The sequence below is a fragment of the Pollachius pollachius genome (genome assembly GCF_949987615.1).
Source record: "Pollachius pollachius genome assembly, chromosome: 13".
NCBI classification, from domain to species: domain Eukaryota; kingdom Metazoa; phylum Chordata; class Actinopteri; order Gadiformes; family Gadidae; genus Pollachius; species Pollachius pollachius.
The window spans coordinates 1,449,516-1,471,167 of record NC_136946.1 but is presented as its reverse complement, the minus strand read 5'-3'; the positions used below and the strand labels follow the sequence as shown (position 1 = coordinate 1,471,167).

The following is a 21,652-nucleotide window of genomic DNA, read 5'->3' as shown; positions in this document are numbered from 1 at the left end:
AAGCTCACTAGCGCTAGCATGCTAAGCGAAAACTATTCAAATCGCCATGCTGTGTGTCTAGATAAGGCTCTGAGAATAATACCCATGTAGTGATTCATTATAACTGTTGCCTCACAATTGTATCATAGAATGAAAATTTCTGTTTGTTTGTTTATTTGTTACAAAATCTATCATTGAGTGGCCAGCAGCATTAGCATCAGTGTTTTGTTCCAAGATTAAATGATGTATGTTATCTTGCAAGCTGCCTGTGGGCATGATCTAAACCCCTATTCAATAATGTGGTTGATATACTGTATATCTGCTCTCTTCACCTGTCAGGCAGAATGAAAAGAAAAATTACCTCATACTTTAGGAAAAAGGCAAGTAAGGAAACACGGGACAGTGATGTGGTAAGACAGGACGAGAGTAAGAGGTTGAGAGTGAGGGAGAGAGACGCTGCGAGCGAGGTGCAGCCTGAGAGTGAGAGCGAGTCAGACTACCTCATCTCTCAAGGACACAAACCTACAGGTACAACTCACTCTGACTGTAAGCCCTCCATGTGTGCAGAATTCTGTCTTCCACAGACAATATGTGTTATATGATATATTATTGTGCTTGATGTACTTGAAATACATGTATAAAAACACTAAGACTTGCCATGATGACTGTTGACTTACCATGACGACTGTATGTTTCAGACATTGACAGTGATGCTGCAACACAGCCCATGCCTAGCACTTCACAAGGTAAATAGTATGCTCATATTGTTACCCATTGTAAATAAAATTTCACACTGCTTATGACCCTATCCTGGTGATGCCCGATGATAATTGGGCATCACCAACACCTTGGGGGGGCGTTGTTAGCAGCAAGTCTATTCCGGCCCTTAGAAACCAACTTCAATGTATTTTCATTGTGATAACCATTTTTTAATAGCTTTCATTGTAGGTGAAATTACTGAGACGGTCATCATGTAGCCACCTAACCGATTATGTCTGTCCACCAAAATAAGTTTATGGAGTCCTAGTCTGCTTGACCCCCACATTGCTGCTCGCAGCTATATTTTTATTTCGTGGTTACACTGACAGGTGTCATCAGACCATGCCTGGATGATCAACAGGACAAGATGACTAATCCTGTGGTGGAAGAGGCTCCTTTGGGTATATAAAACACATTCATATGTGTGCATGTTGTGCATGGTTGATGGCTTATAGATCTTGTTCTTGTCTTAGACATTTCTAGATCGAGAGTGGATGCCCCCGTCCAGCCACGGCTCAAAGGCTTTCCTAGGACCGCATTTGGTGATAGGAGAAGAAATTTTAATGCCTCATGGTATGCGCAACACGCATGGATTGAATACTCTGTGTGCAAGGATGCTGTGTTTTGTTACGCCTGTAGGCACTTTGGCCTTCCAAATTCTGAAATTACCTTCACTGGTATAGGGTTTAGAAATTGGAAAAAGGCCATGTACAAGGATGGGGGCTTTGCTGCCCATGCAAAATCAGAGGCACACAGCAATGCAGTGTTGGCTTGGAGAAATTTTGAGAAGGCTGGACAAGAGAACACCTCTCTGTTGAATATATTGTCTCAGGACCACTCAAAACTCGTTCAAGAAAATTGTCATTACATTAAAAGTGTTGCAGAGGTGTTATTGTTAACCGCCACACAAAACATTGCCCAAAGAGGCCATAGGGAATGTGAGGAAGTTGACAACAGGGGTAACTTTCTTGCAATATTGGAGCTTCTTGCAAATCGTGACCCCGTAGTTGAAAAGAAAGTAAATGGCGTGCAAAATGCAAAATACACCAGCCATCAAATCCAAAACGAGGTTTTGGATAAGTTGGCTGAGATGGTGCGATCCACCATCATCAAAGAAGTGAAAGAGTCCCAGGTCTTTGCCCTTATGGCAGACGAAACCAAAGACGTTAGTAAGAAGGAACAGATGTCATTTGTGCTACGATACTATTATCGTGGAGAAGTGAAAGAGAGCTTTCTTCACTTTGAGGCATTAAAATAACTCGATGCTGCTGCGTTGACTCAGAGAATAGTTAACATACTTGAGCGGTATGGCCTGGAATATAAACAAAATCTTGTTGAACAGGCATATGATGGGGTGTCAGTCATGCGCGGAAAGAACAATGGCCTTCAGGCTCGCATGAAGGAGCTGGCAAGTAAAGCCTTCTATGTGCATTGTAATGCACATTGTCTGAATTTAGTGCTTGTAGACACTGTAAAGATTGTCCCTGAGGTTGAAAACTTCTTTTCTGCTGTACAGAAATTGTACAATTTCATGTCTGGGTCATACATTCACTCAAAGTGGCTGGATACGCAGAAACGTTTGTATGAAGGAGCCCCTCCTAAGGAGCTACAAAAATTGAGTGACACACGTTGGGCCTGTCGGCAGAAGGCATGCCAAACCATCCTTGATAGGCTTCCAGCCATCATTTGTGTACTTGAGGAGATAGATGTCAGTGAAAGTGGTGACCGTTCAGTTGAGGCACGGAGCCTTTTGGCCTTAATTGACCTGGAGTTTGTGGTATTCCTGGTAATGCTCACCAAGCTTTTTAGGGAGGTGAAATGCTTATCAGAGGCACTCCAGAGTCAAAACATTGACCTTGGTCTAGCTATAGACTTGGTTGAGGCACTGGTCCATAATCTCAAAACTTTCAGAAATGAAGAGTACTTCGATGGGTTATGGAATAAAGTCATTGATACAGCACAACAGTGCAACATCGAAGTCCAGCCCAGCCAAAGAAGAACACTACTGAGCAAAAGCCTAGATAATTCACATGTGATGTCCACACTAGGTGGTCGTTCAGAAAAAAACAAAGACGTGTTCCGAAGCCAGATATTTTACAAAACCATCGATGTGATGTTGAGTGAAATTGAACGAAGGTTTTCTAGGGCACATTGTGATGTCATGCGCGGCATTGAGGCCTTAAATCCCAAAAGTGATCACTTCTGTAATGAGGAAGCGCTGCTTCCGTTTGCAGAACTTTATGACTGCAATACAGATGATATCCGTCATGAATTACACCAGTTCAGGCGGATATTGGATCGAGAAATCCAAGCAGGCTTGGAAAATCCCTTGAGTATATTAGATGTGACAAAATTCCTCAAGCCATGCTGTGAAGTTTTCCATGAGCTTTTTAGGTTGTGTAAAATTGCAGTCACCATTCCCGTTAGCACTGCTACGTGTGAAAGAAGCTTCTCTGCACTTAAACTGATCAAATCATTCTTGAGAGCAAGGATGGATGACAATAGATTGAGCAATTTGGGAGTTCTAAGTGTTGAGTCTCGAAGAGTGAAATCACTTAACCTGGATGACTTTGTTAATCACTTTGGCCAATTTAACCGAAGAATACAACTTGCATAGGTTCTAGATTGATCATTATCATAAGTTAGTGTATAATTTATTTTGTTAAGAGATGGTAAATACATCAATTCATTTATTTTTGACTCTTTGACTCTGTGATTTTGTCCTAGGAGAAATGAGACACTAAAATAATGGACTTATTTTCTCTAGATGGGTATGTTTTAAGTTAACTGCATCAATTTAGTAAAATGAGTTTGGGGACTGGGACTACTAGAGTAGTGAGAATAAACTAGTACAGTTTTTTCCGCAGCCTGGTAGCCATGTCAGTGGTATGAAAAGGCCTGTTACTATCAGGTAAAGCCGACTTTAGATGCTTAATGAAAACAATCATGTTTCTGATTTATGTGGCCATCACTATGTGAATTTTGGTCCCAGTCTGGCCACCCCTATAAAATTATTCTGGCTCCGCCACTGCTCTTTGGACGTAACAGGTAACTCCAAGACTAGCAGCAAATTGTCGGACCGTCTGGGAACGTATGCTGGAAAAAACACATAAAAATGCGGATGCATTTAACACATTTAGCACCAGGATGAGGGAGAAGGAGTTCGACCGCTCCACTACCGCCCCAGACCTTTTTTTTCCAATGATTGAACGATCTTTTCTCTCTCTCTCTCTCTCTCTCTCGCTATTTTAAGGCGATTTTATAGGCAACACCTATGCACTTAGTTCAGTGAAAAATATGTTAGATGTTGTAACGGTCCTATTGTGTATCCACCTGTATTGCGCCCCGGAACCTTTTGTTTTCGTTTCACCCGGTACCCTTTCAGAGGCGCACAGCAGCATTCACGGCGATGCGTGTCTCGCACGTAGTCGCGTCGAAAAGGTAAGTTTAATGTGTCTTAAAGCCTGTACTTTGGTTATATAAATGTTGGGTTCATATTGAAACATTTTGTATGTAAGTTTTATAGTTTGTGTGTCTTACACCGGTCGTATTTCTATGCCGTTTATGTCTGTGAATAGCGTATGAAGCAAGCTAACAGCTGACCCGTGAATGTCCGGTGAATGCAACTTTTCCCTCTCAATTTTCCCTCGTCTTGCACCCTTGGCAAGCGGAGCGAGGTATGTTGGTTTATTGTAAGCCTTTAGTGTGATTATGTTTAAGTTTGGTGTCTTTATGTAAGTGAAGCAAATAATGCACACGTTTAAGTTTCTTTATTGTGCTGAAATGTTTTCTGTCATTCTTTTATTTGTGAACATGGAAATTGTACTGCACTGATGTTAATATATTTGTGTAATAGTGCAACCGTTTTGTGTTACTTTTTCTAGTTTCACGGTGCTATATCAGCAAAAGAATTCTACAATAAAAGGTTGCACCCGTCAGAGACTCTCCGGTTATATTGATGTCAAGGGCAGCTACAGATGTAATAGTAATATCTTTCGCATGAACATACCCTTATAGTCTTTGTTCCACTACAGCAAATTATATAAAATAGTGCACTTTCAGGGACACATTCAGCCAGTTTGAACAGAAGAACACACCAGAATAGGCCTGTTTAGTAAGCAGGATTTGATGCCGCGTTCCTACCATTATACAATGCAATTCAATGTGGAAGTAATCCAAGTATTCAGAATACAAGACTCAGATTGAGTGATGATAAGGAATACGTTACATATTACATTTTTGGGCATGTATTCTGTATTCTGTAACTGGATACATTTTAAAAGTATCCTTCTCAACACTGTCAATGTACTATAGCTACGTTGGTTCAAACGGAAAATGTAGTTTGGTGTGAGACTGTTGTCCAAACTGTCCAGCAGAGGGAGCTGTCATACACCTCAATAAATTGTACAGGAATGTGTGTGTGTATTTACATTTTAAAATGTTCATGTGCTGGTCTAGTTTGTCTGCAAATAACTCTGCCTCCAGCAACCGGATTGGTCAAAACGTACGAAGTGAAAGAAATAAAAGCCCAGTTCACCAGATCTGAGGTCAGCTGCCGTCAGATTTTGGATCATGAATGTATTGAGCGAACGAGTCTGAGCTAAATATGAACCACCTGGAACTTTGTGCGTTTCCTGGAGCTCAGAGGACGGCAGGACGCGTGTTTACCTGGTTGATAAGGCTCGAACCCAGAACCTAAACCCAGACATCCTAAACACAGACCCTGAACCCAGATCCCAGGGGCTTCACTATGCTGTTTTATTCGGGGCTAAAGCCCCGGATTTTATTTAATTAGCCCTGAATATAATTTTTGGGTAAAATAAATTAAATAAAAGTAAAAATATTCACAAATATGTATAAGTAGCCTAGTCTAGATATTCCTTCTGGCAAGAGAATAAACAGTTATAAAACATAACCTGTTTGCCACCTCAAGTGAATTAACCTCTCCTATCCCCAGTCAAGAATTCTACAATAAAAGGTTGCACCCGTCAGAGACTCTCCGGTTATACTGATGTCAAGGGCAGCTACAGATGTAATAGTAATATCTTTCGCATGAACATACCCTTATAGTCTTTGTTCCACTACAGCAAATTATATAAAATAGTGCACTTTCAGGGACACATTCAGCCAGTTTGAACAGAAGAACACACCAGAATAGGCCTGTTTAGTAAGCAGGATTTGATGCCGCGTTCCTACCATTATACAATGCAATTCAATGTGGAAGTAATCCAAGTATTCAGAATACAAGACTCAGATTGAGTGATGATAAGGAATACGTTACATATTACATTTTTGGGCATGTATTCTGTATTCTGTAACTGGATACATTTTAAAAGTATCCTTCTCAACACTGTCAATGTACTATAGCTACGTTGGTTCAAACGGAAAATGTAGTTTGGTGTGAGACTGTTGTCCAAACTGTCCAGCAGAGGGAGCTGTCATACACCTCAATAAATTGTACAGGAATGTGTGTGTGTATTTACATTTTAAAATGTTCATGTGCTGGTCTAGTTTGTCTGCAAATAACTCTGCCTCCAGCAACCGGATTGGTCAAAACGTACGAAGTGAAAGAAATAAAAGCCCAGTTCACCAGATCTGAGGTCAGCTGCCGTCAGATTTTGGATCATGAATGTATTGAGCGAACGAGTCTGAGCTAAATATGAACCACCTGGAACTTTGTGCGTTTCCTGGAGCTCAGAGGACGGCAGGACGCGTGTTTACCTGGTTAATAAGGCTCGAACCCAGAACCTAAACCCAGACATCCTAAACACAGACCCTGAACCCAGATCCCAGGGGCATCACTATGCTGTTTTATTCGGGGCTAAAGCCCCGGATTTTATTTAATTAGCCCTGAATATAATTTTTGGGTAAAATAAATTAAATAAAAGTAAAAACATTCACAAATATGTATAAGTAGCCTAGTCTAGATATTCCTTCTGGCAAGAGAATAAACAGTTATAAAACATAACCTGTTTGCCACCTCAAGTGAATTAACCTCTCCTATCCCCAGTCAGATCTGTGTGTGTGTGTGTGTATCTGTGAGCTTGGCTGACAATCCGTTTCTCCTCCATGTCGCGGTTCATGGACTTCAGAGAGTCAAGGCCAAAGTTCCTTTCCCCCAATTCTTCTCAACCATGGCCGAGATATCCCCCACTACGAGTCTTTACTTGTTGTGGAGACGTCAGACGCAGTCTTTATGATTCATAATATCATCCAAGGTGCACATAGCTTTTGGCCTTGATATTAGATATAATATTGTATAAATACCCATGTACAATATTATTATATTATATTATATAGATATAGAGCTCCAGGAGTCCGCAAACGTCAACAATCCCTTTCTCCATGCTTTGGTTCACTCTTACAGCTCATTGGTCAATGGGCAGCAGCTCATTTACTGCAGACACCAGAAACAGTGCATTCTGAAGGGACTGAAACAGAGGGGAATACTAGTAGGAGAATTATTTTTTCCTAAAAGCTATTTCAGGCAAACAGCTTCAAAAACATGTTTTCTGGAAGTCAAATACTTTGTTTACTTTTGGGAAAACACCATAATATGTCTTGTTTAACGTCAAGAAAACAGAGATATAATCTTTCTGCAGATCAAATAACAGAATGTATGAATCCTTATTCAGTTCCCCACCCAACTAGCGTGTAGAACCAAGATGGCCGCTGGCCAAGGACTGATCTGACTGGTTTGGAGACAGTCTGCCTGGGTGACCTGATTGGCTGCGTGGGTCACATGGTGTGCTTTTTACACAACAAAAAGCGAGATCATCATTGTGTTGTGTAATAAAGTGAGATCATCGTTGTGTTGTATTGTGTACTAAAGTGAGATCATCATTGTGTTGTATTGTGTACTAAAGTGAGATCATCATTGTGTTGTGTAATAAAGTGAGGTCATCGTTGTGTTGTATTGTGTACTAAAGTGAGATCATCGTTGTGTTGTATTGTGTACTAAAGTGAGACCATCATTGTGTTGTGTACTATAGTGAGATCATCGTTGTGTTGTATTGTGTACTAAAGTGAGATCATCGTTGTGTTGTGTACTAAAGTGGGATCATCGTTGTGTTGTGTAGTAAAGTGGGGTTATCATTGTGTTGTGTTCCCTAGGTGGAGCAGGGTGAAGAGACAACACCGTCACCAGCGTCATGACACCTAAACTGCCAATACATAAAATGGCGTCCAGTGAAGTAAGACCTGTAATGGTGTCGGGAGATTCCAGAGGTACGAGAGCCTCACAGCCCACGGTGGCGTCCGTGTGCATGTCTGTGTGTGTGTTCACTCTGAGTACTCTGTGTACTCTGAGTACTGTGTACGCTGAGTACTCTGTCCACTCTGAGTATTCTGTACTCAGAGTGGACAGAGCTCAGAGCTGTCCATGCTTCATTAAGCTGATTATAATTTATCACTGAGTGAGGTCATGGATCAGCCGCCTATTCAAGGTTAGTCTGGGAGGAGTTTGAACTGGGAGGGGAACTGGTCCATCAGGAAGAGGACTAAGATACTGTAGTCCACTATTATCCGTGATAGATCATAAATATGAATAACTTTGAATCCTATCAGTAGGTTGATCATTTTTAAGATTCCTGCTCTATAAGATGCAGCTATGGAGTCAGCTGTCGGGTTGAAGTTAAGAATTACTTTTTCTTCTTGTGCCTTCTTGTGGCCTTGGGGGACTTTAAAGGTACTTGGGACAGAATGAAGTTATATTTTATATATTGCAGTCCGGTATTATGATTACATTATTCAGACAGGAATCTTGGTTAGTGGAGACATTTAAGCGTCATCTTGTACTGGGTCTTGTACTCTGTTTGCCCGCATCACAGATGTGGTTGTGATGTCGTACCACACAAGGAAGTCCATATATGGTCCTGCCCTCCTTGAGAATGAGAGGGTCTATGAAACTGCGTCTGGGATAGACCACCCTGCCTCTTGTCCAAAGTTAACAGAGACAACAGCCCCCTGTGAGCGGAAAAACACAGCTCATATAAAATCAGAGTCTGGGAGGAGTATGAACTGGGAGGGGAACTGGTCCAACTGGTTGGACATCATTTCCTTGATATGAGTCAGACGGTTTGTTGTGGCTCACTTCATCACAGCAGGAAGACGACTAAGGTACTGTAGTCCACTCTGATCCATGATAGATCATAAATATGAATAACTTTGAATCTTATCAATAGTTTGATAGTTAGTTTCCTGTAAAGCCACATGGTTAAAAACGTTAGTCAATGTATGCATTCATTGCTATTTGTCAAAATTACTATTGAATAATTATATATATATCTCCAGTGTTGGGAAAGTTCACTTTCTATGTGAACTAGTTCAAAGTTCAGTTCACAAATTTTAAAATGAACTAGTTCAGTTAAACGTTCATAATTCAAAATTTTGAACTAAGTTCACAGTTCCAGAAAATGAACTAGTTCATAGTTCTTTTTTTCAATATGTTGCTGTGAGCTATTATTTTTTTCCAGTATTTTGAACATTGAGCAACCTTTGTGGTTTGTTTAGGATGAAATAGAGTGGTTAAATCAAGCATCGTAGCGAAATACAGTTTCTATTGTGTTTTATTGCACATTAAGCGCATTTTGTAAATCCCATTGATTTCTGTTGGAAGACTCATTGCTCGTTGGCCGGAAATGGAAAGGGGGGGGTGTTCACGTTTGATTGTAGTCTTTTCGCTCGGTTCTAGCCCTACTGTTGAGACGGAGAACCAAGCGAAAAGACTACAACCAAACGTGAACAGCCCCCCTTTCCGTTTCCGGCCAATAAGCAATGATTCTAGGAGGTATTCTAGTCCGCTGAGCTATGAGCCAGAGAGCTAACGTTATGGATTGTACATATTTATAATTTGAAATTCGCCCCAGCCTTAATACGGCAGATACTATAGGGTCTATAGCATATAACCGCGTTGTCTGATTACAGTTTAATGCAAAAGTAAGCTGACAACACCGAAACTGCAAATTAACCACACGGAGATTACCATGGCAACCGGTCAAACAAAAGTTATTTTTGCGATCATTCTGCGCGCGCATCCGCCGTGTTGAAAAACAAATAACCCCCCTATCGAACGAAGTTAAACCGAGTGAGCGTGCCGTTCACTGACACCAGAATGAACGAGTTCACAGTAACGTTCATCAGGCAGTAATACAGTACGTTCAGTTCACGTTCGCCCAAAATATGAACGAGTTCATGAACTATCGTTCAATGAACGCGTTCAGGCACAACACTGTATATCTCTATATCTGAGAGCATCACTCGTATGAGAGGGACATGACCTTCAAGGTGAATTAACACTGCCGCGACCGCCTCAACACAGAAGTCACTGGTGACGACTGGTTCGTGTTCTTCAGCTCAGCCAATCCCACTGACATCCTCTCACCAGCAGGTGGGGCTGCAGTGCACCTTTTCAAAGGTTTCAAAACAGATCTAGCAAAATGATCCACTTTACTACCGCTGGTGTTAAGTGAATCACAGACTGCAGAAGAGTAGACCGTTTGTGACTTTTTTTCTTCTGTGTGTGTGTGTGTGTGTGTGAACTCTGAGTACTCTGTCCACTCTGAGTACTCTGTCCACTCTGAGTACTCTGTGCACTCTGAGTATTCTGTGCACTCTGAGTATTCTGTACTCAGAGTGGACAGAGCTCAGAGCTCTCTGTCCATTCTTCATATTTAATACAGTGATTACTATTCATCACTGAATGAGGTCATGGATCAGCCGCCTAAGAGGTTAGTCTGGGAAAAGTATGAGCTGGGAGGGGAACTGGTCTGTTCACCATTTCCTTGTTATGAGTCTGATGGTTTGGTGTGGCTCACTTTATCACTGTAGGAAGAAGATTAAGATACTGTAGTCCACTCTTATCTGTGATAGATCATAAATATGAATAACTTTGAATCTTATCAGTAGGTTGAACATTTTTAAGATTTCTGCTCTGTAGAATGCTACATGTTAGACTGGGCTTTGGGGATCGAACCCAGAACCTTCCAGCATGGAGTCCAGAGGCGGAGCCAGACTTTGTGTACATCCGGGCCTTAGCCCAGAGGGGGTTTGGGGGTCCTCCCCCTGAAAAAAAAATGCAATTTCCTGCATTCTAGTCCATTTTAGGGTGACCTGCTGGACATTGGCAAATCCTAAAGCTCTTCTAATTCATAGCCTACATTTTCAGTTGCAGGGCCTGCTCAAGACAATACTATTTAATGGAAAGAAACAATAACCACTTAACTATTGGCTTCTAGAGATTTTTATGTAACCTACAATGGGAAAATGGAGACTTATAATTTGAGACTACCTTTCAGTAGATTCAAATTGCCTTGTCATGTTACATGCCATTTTTATTTTATATTTAAAAAAAACGAAGAGACTGAAAGGTTTCTCCTATAAGGCAACTTTATTTAATGGAAAGAAAACATATTACAAATGCTGTTTCCAGGTTCCTGCTGTAAAAGAGATATTGATCTCTTAGAGACAACCTGTCTGAATAAGGAATATGGGTCAGAACATCAATAACTAGTATCACTGTGTTGAGGGCGTTTTTATATGGAACCTCTGGTCCAGGAACAGAACAGAACTCACATTGGGTTCCAATGGAAAACGGTTTGGATTCAAACATTCCCTGTGTGTGTGTGTGTGTGTGTGTGTGTGTGTGTGTGTGTGTCTGTGTGTGTGTGTGTGTGTTGGTGGTTCCTGACCTTGAAGACCAGCCCAGCGATAGTGGTTCCCATCTTTCTTGCGGTTGGAGGCCTGAAGCAACGCGGGGACAGACTAGCCTCTAGATCCACACACAGACACACACACACAGCCAGACAGACAGACAGACACACACATATAGAGAGACAGAGAGAAAGACATATTTCATTTGTACATTTATTTTGTATTTTTTTGATTTTGTATTTTTCCCTTCATCTCTCTTTCGCTGTACTTTTGACTCTTGAGCTGCAATAACAAGTGATTCCCCCGTGTGGGATTCATAAAGTTGATCGCATCTTATCTGCTTGTGGATGTTTAATTGTTAAGAGTGTGTGCGTGTGCGTGTGCGTGTGCGTGTGCGTGTGCGTGTGTGTGTGTGTGCGTGTGCGCGTGTGTTTGTGTGTTGGGGTGTCCTGACCTTGACGACCACCCCAGTGATAGTGGTTCTTGCGGTCGGAGGCCTGAAGCCACGCGGGGACAGAATAGCCTCCAGATGTACATTCCTACACACACACACACACATACAATCAAACACGCACACAGACATTAACGCACAAACACACACATGATTATGACTTTTGCAGGAAAGTCAGCACAAAAGCATCTAGATCCACCCCCTGACTGGGAGACGAGGTGACGTGTGTCGGGGCTCCACTGACCGGCCTTAGCGTCCTTACCCTGCGCACCTGCCGTGCTGATGTTTGGCTTGTTGTGGGCTTTGTGTGTGTGTTCAATGATGTATCTGTCTGGTCGTATTGGCTGTAGATGGATGGTTAAATAATGTCACGATCGGTCATACTGCAGGCTATTATTTGTAAGTGCACTAAAGGTGTGCCCATGTCCGATAGGCTATATACCTGGCATTTATTCAGTTGATTGCTCTTTTAAGTGCACCAGATTGGTGCCAATTATTGTCATGTTTGCATTGTAATGCACAACTTTGCCTCTCCTTGTTATAAAACAACATGCATCAAAACAATTTTAGCCAATGCAGGCTCCTATCAGTGTTGCTTTACGAATACTATATATCGGATTATCAATAAATGTTAAGTGTGTGCATGCGTGTGTGTGTGTGTGTTGTCATGTAGGCTATAGATATAGACTGATTGTCTTGGCTTGCATCCCTGAAATATTGTAATGTTATGGCCTAGGCCTACTGCATATTGAGAACATTTAGATTGGTGTTGCGCAACAATCTGGGGATGAGGACATCCCGAATATTGACGGGTATTTCGCACACTGCCATCTCAATATATAGCCTAACATATACAAATATAACACTGTACTTGACACAAATGAAAGTAACGTTCTTTACTTTTAATTGTACCGCAATGCATTTTTTTTAAGTCTATTGTATATCTTTTTTGTGTTGTAGTTTAATCACAGTTACAGTCTCCAAGGTGTCTTATTATTCATCTGTAATCTGCTGTACACATCTGTACAGTAGTGAGGGCAGTGTGTTTTTTTTGTGGGGTTCATATTGATGGTCTATGACGTCCATAATGCTTTAGTGTGACGCAGTCACAATGATCTTCTCTCTCAATAAACAGCTAAAGTTCTGAAGGCAAATGAGGTTATGGATGAGTTGTGTTTGTGTCCAGGTCTCCAGTCTACTATGGATGAGGAGAGAGAGGAGGGGGGTCCTACCTCTAAGACCACTCTGTCTGGGGAACATGGCCGCCGGAGCAAAGCTAAGAGGTAAGAAGAGGATCTCTCTGTCTGTGACTGTTGTCCATCTCAGAGCTCAGCAGTGATACATTATGACTCCATCATTAGTCTGAGTAAAAGCTGTGTGTGTGTGTGTGTGTGTGTGTGTGTGATCATAAAGATACAGCTTCTATCAAACGTCCATATATCTTGGTTCTTGTTTTTCTAGAAGAGTCCAGCAGGAGAGAGCAGACTCCCCTGGACCAAGCTGTGTCTCCATGAAGAGTGACCACTCTATGAATATACCATTGGTGTTTAAAGATGGACGCCCCTCCAGAGAGGACAGGTAGGACTTTTGAACAGACGAGGAAAACAGACCAGTTGGTTGTTATCAGACTCTTCTGATACTGATATCTACAAGTCTGGGGAAATATAATTGTGTGTGTGTGTGTGTGTGTGTGTGTGTGTGTGTGTTGAAGCCCAGAGCAGCAGCAGAGAGCAGACTCCCCTGGACCCAGCTGTGTCTCCATGAAGAGTGACCGCTCTATGGATCATGCTGACCAGTTTAAAGATGGCAATCAGTCTATTGAGAAGAGGTGAGGATTTATCAGAGATCATAAAGATACAGCTTCTATCAAACGTCCATAAATCTTGGTTCTTGTTTTTCTAGAAGATTCCAGCAGGAGAGAGCAGACTCCCCTGGACCCAGCTGTGTCTCCATGAAGAGTGACCACTCTATGAATATACCATTGGTGTTTAAAGATGGACGCCCCTCCAGAGAGGAGAGGTAGGGGGTTCAAACAGACGATGAAAACAGACCAGTTGGTTGTTATCAGACTCTACTGATACTGATGTCTACAAGTCTGGGGAAATATAATTGTGTGTGTGTGTGTGTGTGTGTGTGTGTGTGTGTGTGTGTGTGTGTGTGTGTGTGTGTGTGTGTGTGTGTGTGTGTGTGCGTGTGTGTGTGTTTCCCACAGACACCTCGAGAAGTCAAAGGTTACCAGTGCTCAGTCTCTACAGCAGCATCAAACAGAGCTGATCAAGGTGTGTAAATGTCCACCAAGACGTTTGACTTCAGCTCTCCATGGACATTAGAAAGCATCTCTTGTCCAGCGGGACGTGGATCCAGGACAGATGCTTCTGATGTCCTCAGTTAGTTCAGAGTAAAGTTGGGTAAAGTGGGTCGGCTTAGCTCGCTTAGCTTGTAACCGAAAGGTTGCTGGTTCGATCCCCAGCTCCTCCTAGCTGAGTGTCGATGTGTCACTGAGCAAGACACTTAACCCTAACTGCTCCTGACGAGCTGGCTGTCGCCTTGCATGGTTGACTCTGTCGTCGGTGTGTCAATGTGTATATTAACCGATGTAAGTCACTTTGGATAAAAGCGTCTGCTAAATGCCCTAATTGTAATTGTAAAGTTCTCCTTGATGTTTGTTCTGTTCCAGAGGGCTGAGGAGAACGCACATGCTTTCCTAGACAAGGAGCTGAAGAAGCTCTGGAGGGATCTCTTCTCAGATTACCCACAATGCTCAGAGGGTCAGAGAGTGGAGGAGGAGGAGGTGGATGGTAAGAAGGAGGAGCAGAGGAGGCGCGCCATAGAGGGAGTGGTGGACATCACAAAGCTCTGCCTGATGGAGATGAACCAGGAGGAACTGGCTGACAGACTGTGGAGCGGTAAGAGACTCTTATTTTGAAAACAGAGAAGAAATACACATTTTGAAGAGCAGTAGGAGATTATATTTGTTTTGTTCAGACTAAATGACATAATGTGATACATTTCACACTTCCATGTGGAGACAATCTTTCCTCTTTGGGGTTAAATGGTTTGATCCAATATGTAGGGTTGTTGTGGGGTATCAGGTTAAATGGTTTGATCCGGATATGTAGGGTAATGGTGGGGGTCTCAGGTTACAGAATGTTAAACATCATCATTACCAGCACCAAATCCCCCGACCACATCACCCCCATTCTCGTCCAACTACACTGGCTCAGTGTCCAACACCGGATTGACCTTAAAACCCTTCTGCTCACCGACAAAGCCCTCCACAACGTGGCCCCCACTTATCTCCCCGACCTCCTCCAGGAGGACAGGCCCTGCCGCTCCCTTCGTCATCCTCAGCTGGTCTTCACCGTCCCGACCTCCCGCCTCAGCACCGTGGGTGCTAGGGCTCTCAGCACTGTGGGTGCTAGGGCTCTCAGCACTGTGGGTGCTAGGGCTCTGAGCACCGTGGGTGCTAGGGCTCTGAGCTGAACTGAAAGAGACCCCTGACAACATTGAAATCCCTCCTCAAACACATGTTGTCCCACTGGCCTGCTCGCTGTAATGACCCCCTACCGTGGGTTCGCCTCGTATCCCCGTTGTGCTGCTGTTCTTACCCCCTCCTACCTGGGTCTCCTCACTGTTCTTACCCCCTCCTACCTGGGTCTCCTCACTGCTGCTCTTACCCCCTCCTATCTGGGTCTCCTCACTGTTCTTACCCCCTCCTACCTGGGTCTTTTGTCTTGTTTTGATCATGCTGTTGGCGATGCAGCTCTTGCTGTTTTTGACCCTAGATTGTTTTATGAATTGTAAGGCGACCTTGGGTGTCATGAAAGGTGCCTTGAAATAAAATGTTATTCAATGTTCATGTTCATGTTCATTCATGTTATTATTATTATTAATAATATTAAACACAAGCTGCAGATCAACAGCAGAATAACTCTGTGGAAGAGATGCAACACTTTCTTGTTATATCAGCATTTCATTTTACACCATTTTAAAATCATTATTATTAGCATTAATCCAATCACATTGCTGTGGAAAAAACATTTTGAATCTGGAACATGCAGTCTTTGTCACAACCCGCTTTTCTGACCAAGTTGTGAAGCCACTAAATATCATGAAATTGATAATTCAACAGGAAATATTGACATGTTCCCACTGATACCACCATCCACTAACTGATGTCTACTGTTTTTTTCTCATTTAGGATCTGCTGCTGTCGAGTGCCAACATAAAATCAAGTCTCATTTGAAGAAGAAGTTCAGGTGTGTGTTTGAGGGAATCGCTAAAGCAGGAGAGCGAACAGATCTGAACGACTTCTACACAGAGATCTTCATCACAGAGAGAGGCAGTGGAGAGGTCAACAAGGAACATGAGGTCAGACTGATTGAAACCGCTTCCAGGAAACAAATCAAGGAGGACACACCAATCAGATGTGAGGACATGTTTAAACCCTTACCTGGACACGATCAACCAATAAGAACAATGATGACAACTGGAGTGGCCGGCATTGGTAAAACCGTCTTAACACACAAGTTCACTCTGGACTGGGCTGAAGGCAAAACCAACCAGGACATACACTTTACATTTCTCCTCACTTTCAGAGAGCTGAATTTATTGAAAGGGAAAGAGTTTAGCTTGGTGGAACTTCTTCATCACCTCTTTATTGAGACCAAAGAAGCAGGAATCTGCAGATTCGACAGGCTCCAAGTTGTCTTCATCTTGGATGGTCTCGATGAGTGTCGTCATCCTCTAGACTTCCAGAACAACCCGATATGGAATGATGTCATAAAGTCCACCTCGGTGGACGTGCTGCTGACAAACCTCATCAGGGGCCACTTGCTTCCCTCTGCTCACATTTGGATAACCACACGCCCTGCGGCAGCCAATCAGATCCCTGCTGAGTGTGTTGACATGGTGACAGAGGTGAGGGGGTTCACCGACCAACAGAAGGAGGAGTACTTCAGGAAGAGATTCAAAGATGAGACGCTGGCCAGCACAATCATCTCCCACGTCAAGAAATCACGAAGCCTCCACATCATGTGTCACATCCCAGTCTTCTGTTGGATCACTGCTACAGTTCTGGAGGACAATAGTACAAAATCCCAGATCGAAGAGATGCCCATGACCGTGACTCAGATGTACAGCCACTTCCTGAGGGTTCAGTCCATACAGGGGGACAGGAAGTACCATGGGAGGGCTGAAACAGATCCAGAATGGAGTTCAGAGGGCAGGAAGATCATTGTTTCTCTTGGAAAACTTGCTTTTAACCAGCTGGAGAAAGGGAACCTGATCTTCTACGAGGCAGATATGGCAGAGTGTGACATCGATATCAGAGCAGCCTCAGTGTACTCAGGAGTGTTCACCCAGATCTTTAAAGAGGAGGGTTGGCTGTACCAGGACAAGGTGTTCTGCTTTGTCCATCTGAGCATCCAGGAGTTTCTGGCTGCCCTTTATGTCTTTCTGTCGTTCATCGATACTGGTGTCAATCTGCTCTCAGAAGAACCACCAACCTCCAGGAAAGATGAACTCCTCCTCTACCAGAGTGCTGTGGACAAGGCCTTACAGAGTGAGAACGGACACCTGGACTTGTTCCTCCGCTTCCTCCTGGGCCTCTCTCTGGAGACCAATCAGATTGTCCTACGAGGTCTGCTGGGACAGAAAAAAAGATCACTGACCACTCAGATTAAAACAGGTCTGCTGCGACTGACAGGAAGTAGGTCACAGACCAATGAGGGAACAGTGTCTTACATCAAGGAGAAGATAGAAGGAGACCTATCTCCAGAGAGAAGCATCAATCTGTTCCACTGTCTGAATGAGCTGAACGACTGTTCTCTAGTGAAGGAGATCCAACAGTACCTGACATCAGGAAGTCTCTCCGGAGAATCTCTCTCCCCTGCTCAGTGGTCAGCTCTGGTCTTCATCTTACTGACATCAGAAGAAGAGCTGGACGTGTTTGACCTGAAAAAATACTCTGCTTCAGAAGATGGTCTTCTCAGGCTGCTGCCAGTGGTAAAAGCCTCCAGAACATCTCTGTAGGTTCACTAATAACATGTATTACAATACACACTACACAATATGAATAAAATTGGAATATAAGGTTAAAATAATATGAAAAAGATCTCTAGGTTCATAACAATATATCATAACAGAATAAACATATTAGTTATAATAATATACAAAACATCTCTGTAGGTGTCCTATTAAGGTGTAATGTATTAGAATATTCAGAACAATAGAATATAGGAGTATTCATTTTCAACATTTTCAATCTCAACTAAACAACAATTTAACATTTATACATCTAATTATTTAGTATTTTTCGTTTAACCAATAACATTCCTTCATTATTTAATAACTTAAAGATGTATGTTATTTTAATCACAGTTCCTAACCTGTCCTCTTTATTTTGTGTGAAGGCTGAAGGGCTGTGATCTGTCAGAGAGATGCTGTGAAGCTCTGGCCTCAGTTCTCAGCTCCAACTCCTCTAGTCTGAGAGAGCTGGACCTGAGTACCAATGATCTGCAGGATTCAGGAGTGAAGCTGCTCTCTGCTGGACTGGGGAGTCCAAACTGTACACTGGAAACTCTCAGGTCCTTTTTCAGCCTCTTCAAACTGGGTCTTGGGGTTGTTTAATATGTAAGGGATGGTCCACGACTTGTTGGACTGTTATCGAAAAAGAACACACAAAACGGTATGCATGTTATATTTTATGTAGCTCTGGCCAGCTGATGTGAGGGTTAGGGGTTGACCTGTTAACTACTAGTATGTTATGTCTGTTATATGTTATGTAGCTCTGGTCAGCAGTGAGCTGAGGAGTTGTCATTAGCGTAGACATGGGGATTAGGCTTCAGCCGTGCTGTGATTTGAATATAATGTACACCTCACCATAGAACATCACTGGCCGTGGTAAAGTGAATCATATTGAACATTAAAGATGGACTTTATTAACTTCACATTAGTTTGGTGTAGTGCTGCTCATGTCCGATGCATTTCTGTTGCTCTTTTGCCTGCTGACAAAACTCTCCCTGGTTCTACACAATGTTAGAACCTGTGAAGAAACGGTCTCAGCGTACCAAACACAGCGGACTTCTCCTGACTCTAACCAAACAATATCTCATTGAGTTGTAGTTATTGAGAAAGGAGCATTTGTTTATGATCCTGTTTCACATCCAAGTGAAGGAAGTTCTGATGTCTGTGATGATGTCATCTCCCCACTTCCTCTTCCTGTTCTCCTTGTCCTTCAAATGGAATGAATACACTTTATAAATGTGGTTACTTTAGTATGAACTGCTCTCAACCAGAATAAATATAATAAAGTGTGTGTGTGTGTGTGTGTGTGTGTGTGTGTGTGTGTGTGCGTGTAGCTTGTCTGGCTGCCTGGTCACACAGGAAGGCTGTTCTTCTCTGGCCTCAGCTCTGAGCTCCAACCCCTCCCATCTGAGAGTGCTGGACCTGAGCTACAATCACCCAGGAGACTCTGGAGCTGCGCTGCTCTCTGCTGGACTGGAGGATCCACGCTGGAGACTGGACACTCTCAGGTATGGAGAGGACAGCTCACCACTCAGGGACAAAGTCTCCTACGAGGATACAAGCCGCTGCTAGATGATGAGATGGCAGATGATGAAGGTGAATGTTTCAACATGCTGCTCTCACTTTGTTTCCCCCCCAGTGTGGAGCACGGTGGAGTGTGGAGGCTGAAACCAGCTCTAAAGAAGTGTAAGTGTCTCTTTAGTTTATGTATATATATTTATGTATACATTTATACATTTACACATACATACATACATACATACATACATACATACATACATACATACATACATACATACATACATACATACATACCTACCTACCTACCTACCTACATACATACATACTGACGTGTTCTTTGGTAATAGTTTGCCGAGTAAGGATCGCTTGTAACTAATTTTATTTGGTAAAGGTTTGGACTAGTCTCTATGAAGCAAAAGGAGGGGAATTGTATAGGCACGCGTGGAGATGCACTTAGTAGGGCATCTGAAGGATGCGTTACCTGGAGCGTTCTGCCCCCTGGGCTATGTGTTGGGACTTTAATACTGGGCAGGCGTGGACTCAGTTATGTGATCTGATTGGCTAAGCATGGTGCTGAACTCCCGCCTCCTGGATACCCGTATGTGTTCTCTATGCTGATCTCTTGCGGCTATGCGCGGGAGTTACTCTTGTTTTTGTGGCCTTGAGCGTCTGGGTCTCTCCAACATCTTGACCGCTCGTATCTCTAGAATTGACACATGATGAATGGCTTCCTGTATAAGCTGGACGCATCCCTTGGCTCAGGATCCCTCCCTAAGATGAGAGAGAAGCCTCATTAATTGGCAAGGGCATATGTGGCCTGTTAGAATGTGTGAATTATGTCACAATACATACATAGTATACATACATGCATAGTATACATACAAGTTTTGACAGTTAATTTCCAGCCTGTCTGTGTGTATGATGATATAGATACGAATCCTAGCCAAGTGCCCCCAGTGATGTGTATATGTATGTGTAGGTGAGCAGGTGTATGTCTGAGTACATGTCTATAATAAATGAACCAGTCCTATGGTTCATCAGTCCATCTCCAGCCTGTATGTGAGCTCAGCTCCTTCAGTCTGTTCTTTACACAGGTGTCCCTTTGGAGGTTGAGTGCCATGTATGTGTATTGGGAAATCCAAAAGTAGAATATCTTGGAAGGTATTACAAATATTGTTCATCGTACTGAACATTTTGATGTATGATATGTTAATGTAAAGTAAATATTGAGGGAGTAAATGCACTTTATACATTTGTCCTTGTTTCAATGTTTTGATTGAGACAGCCACTCACACACACGGGATTTTCAATCAACTTTAACTTTAATTATCTTAAACAAAATGTGTCCTATTGCTTAGAAAATATACAGCACATGATTCCAATCTAGTACCTATCATATGATATTTTTTTGTCTTTCTATGTTAATATTTGAAGAAGAGAGAGCGATCACAAAAAGAGTCTGAAAGAGAATAAAGAGAAGAAGAGCGCAGGAGAACAGTACTAGTGATGATGATGATGAGGAGGAGGATGAGGATGAAGAACGGTTCAGCAGCTCATCATGTCTGGTTCTCCCTCAGATGCCTGTGAACTCACCCTGGACCCCAACACGGCCCACAGACTCCTCTCTCTGTCTGAGGACAACAAGAAGGTGACGTGGGTTGGAGAGGACCAGTCGTATCCGGACCACCCAGAGAGATTTGACCTCTGGCGCCAGGTGTTGGGTAGAGAGGCTCTGACTGGCCGCTGTTACTGGGAGGTAGAGAGGATAGGAGGTGTTGTTATAGGAGTGACATACAGAGGAATCACAAGGAGAGGAGAGGGTCCTGACAGCGGGCTTGGACTGAACAACAAGTCCTGGAGTCTAGATTGTTCTGATGATCGTTACTCTGCCTGGTACAACGGTAGGAGAACAGCCCTCCCTCTCCCCTCCGCTGGCTCCACCAGAGTAGCAGTGTATCTGGACCGGCCTGCTGGCTCTCTGTCCTTCTACAGAGTGTCCCCAGGTGGAGGAGGGTCCTCAGACACACTGACACACCTCCACACCTTCTGGTCCTCCTTCACCCAGGAGGACCTCCTCCCGGGGGTCTGGGTAGGGGAGGGCAGCGTCTCTGTGATCCCTCAGCGGTAGGGGGGGTCCTCAGTGGGGTCCTTGGGGTGGAGGACCTCTCCTCCCTGGGGTGTTGGGATGGGGGGGATCCTCTCTCTCTCTCTCTCTCTGTCTCTCTCTCTCTCTTCTGGAAAGTATAGTATGATAAACCATGAAAA

General features: G+C 43.1%; 1 protein-coding gene across 21 annotated transcripts in view; it reads left to right on the top strand.

Annotated features, from left to right (window-relative positions):
• LOC307085298 (uncharacterized protein) overlaps positions 1 to 21,652 on the top strand; it is a 196,059-nt gene that overhangs the window by 112,877 nt on the left and 61,530 nt on the right. For 19 of the 21 annotated variants that reach the window (XM_079750037.1, XM_079750041.1, XM_079750029.1 and 16 more), the window contains one exon: positions 18,253 to 18,426. The exons of 1 other annotated variant lie outside the window; for it this stretch is intronic. In XM_079750037.1, the coding sequence (XP_079606163.1) occupies positions 18,253 to 18,426 (174 nt within the window). Of the gene's footprint in view, positions 1 to 18,252; positions 18,427 to 19,200; positions 19,375 to 19,505; positions 19,553 to 20,964 lie in introns of all 21 variants that reach the window. One more of the 21 variants, XM_079750039.1, reaches the window with a different exon arrangement.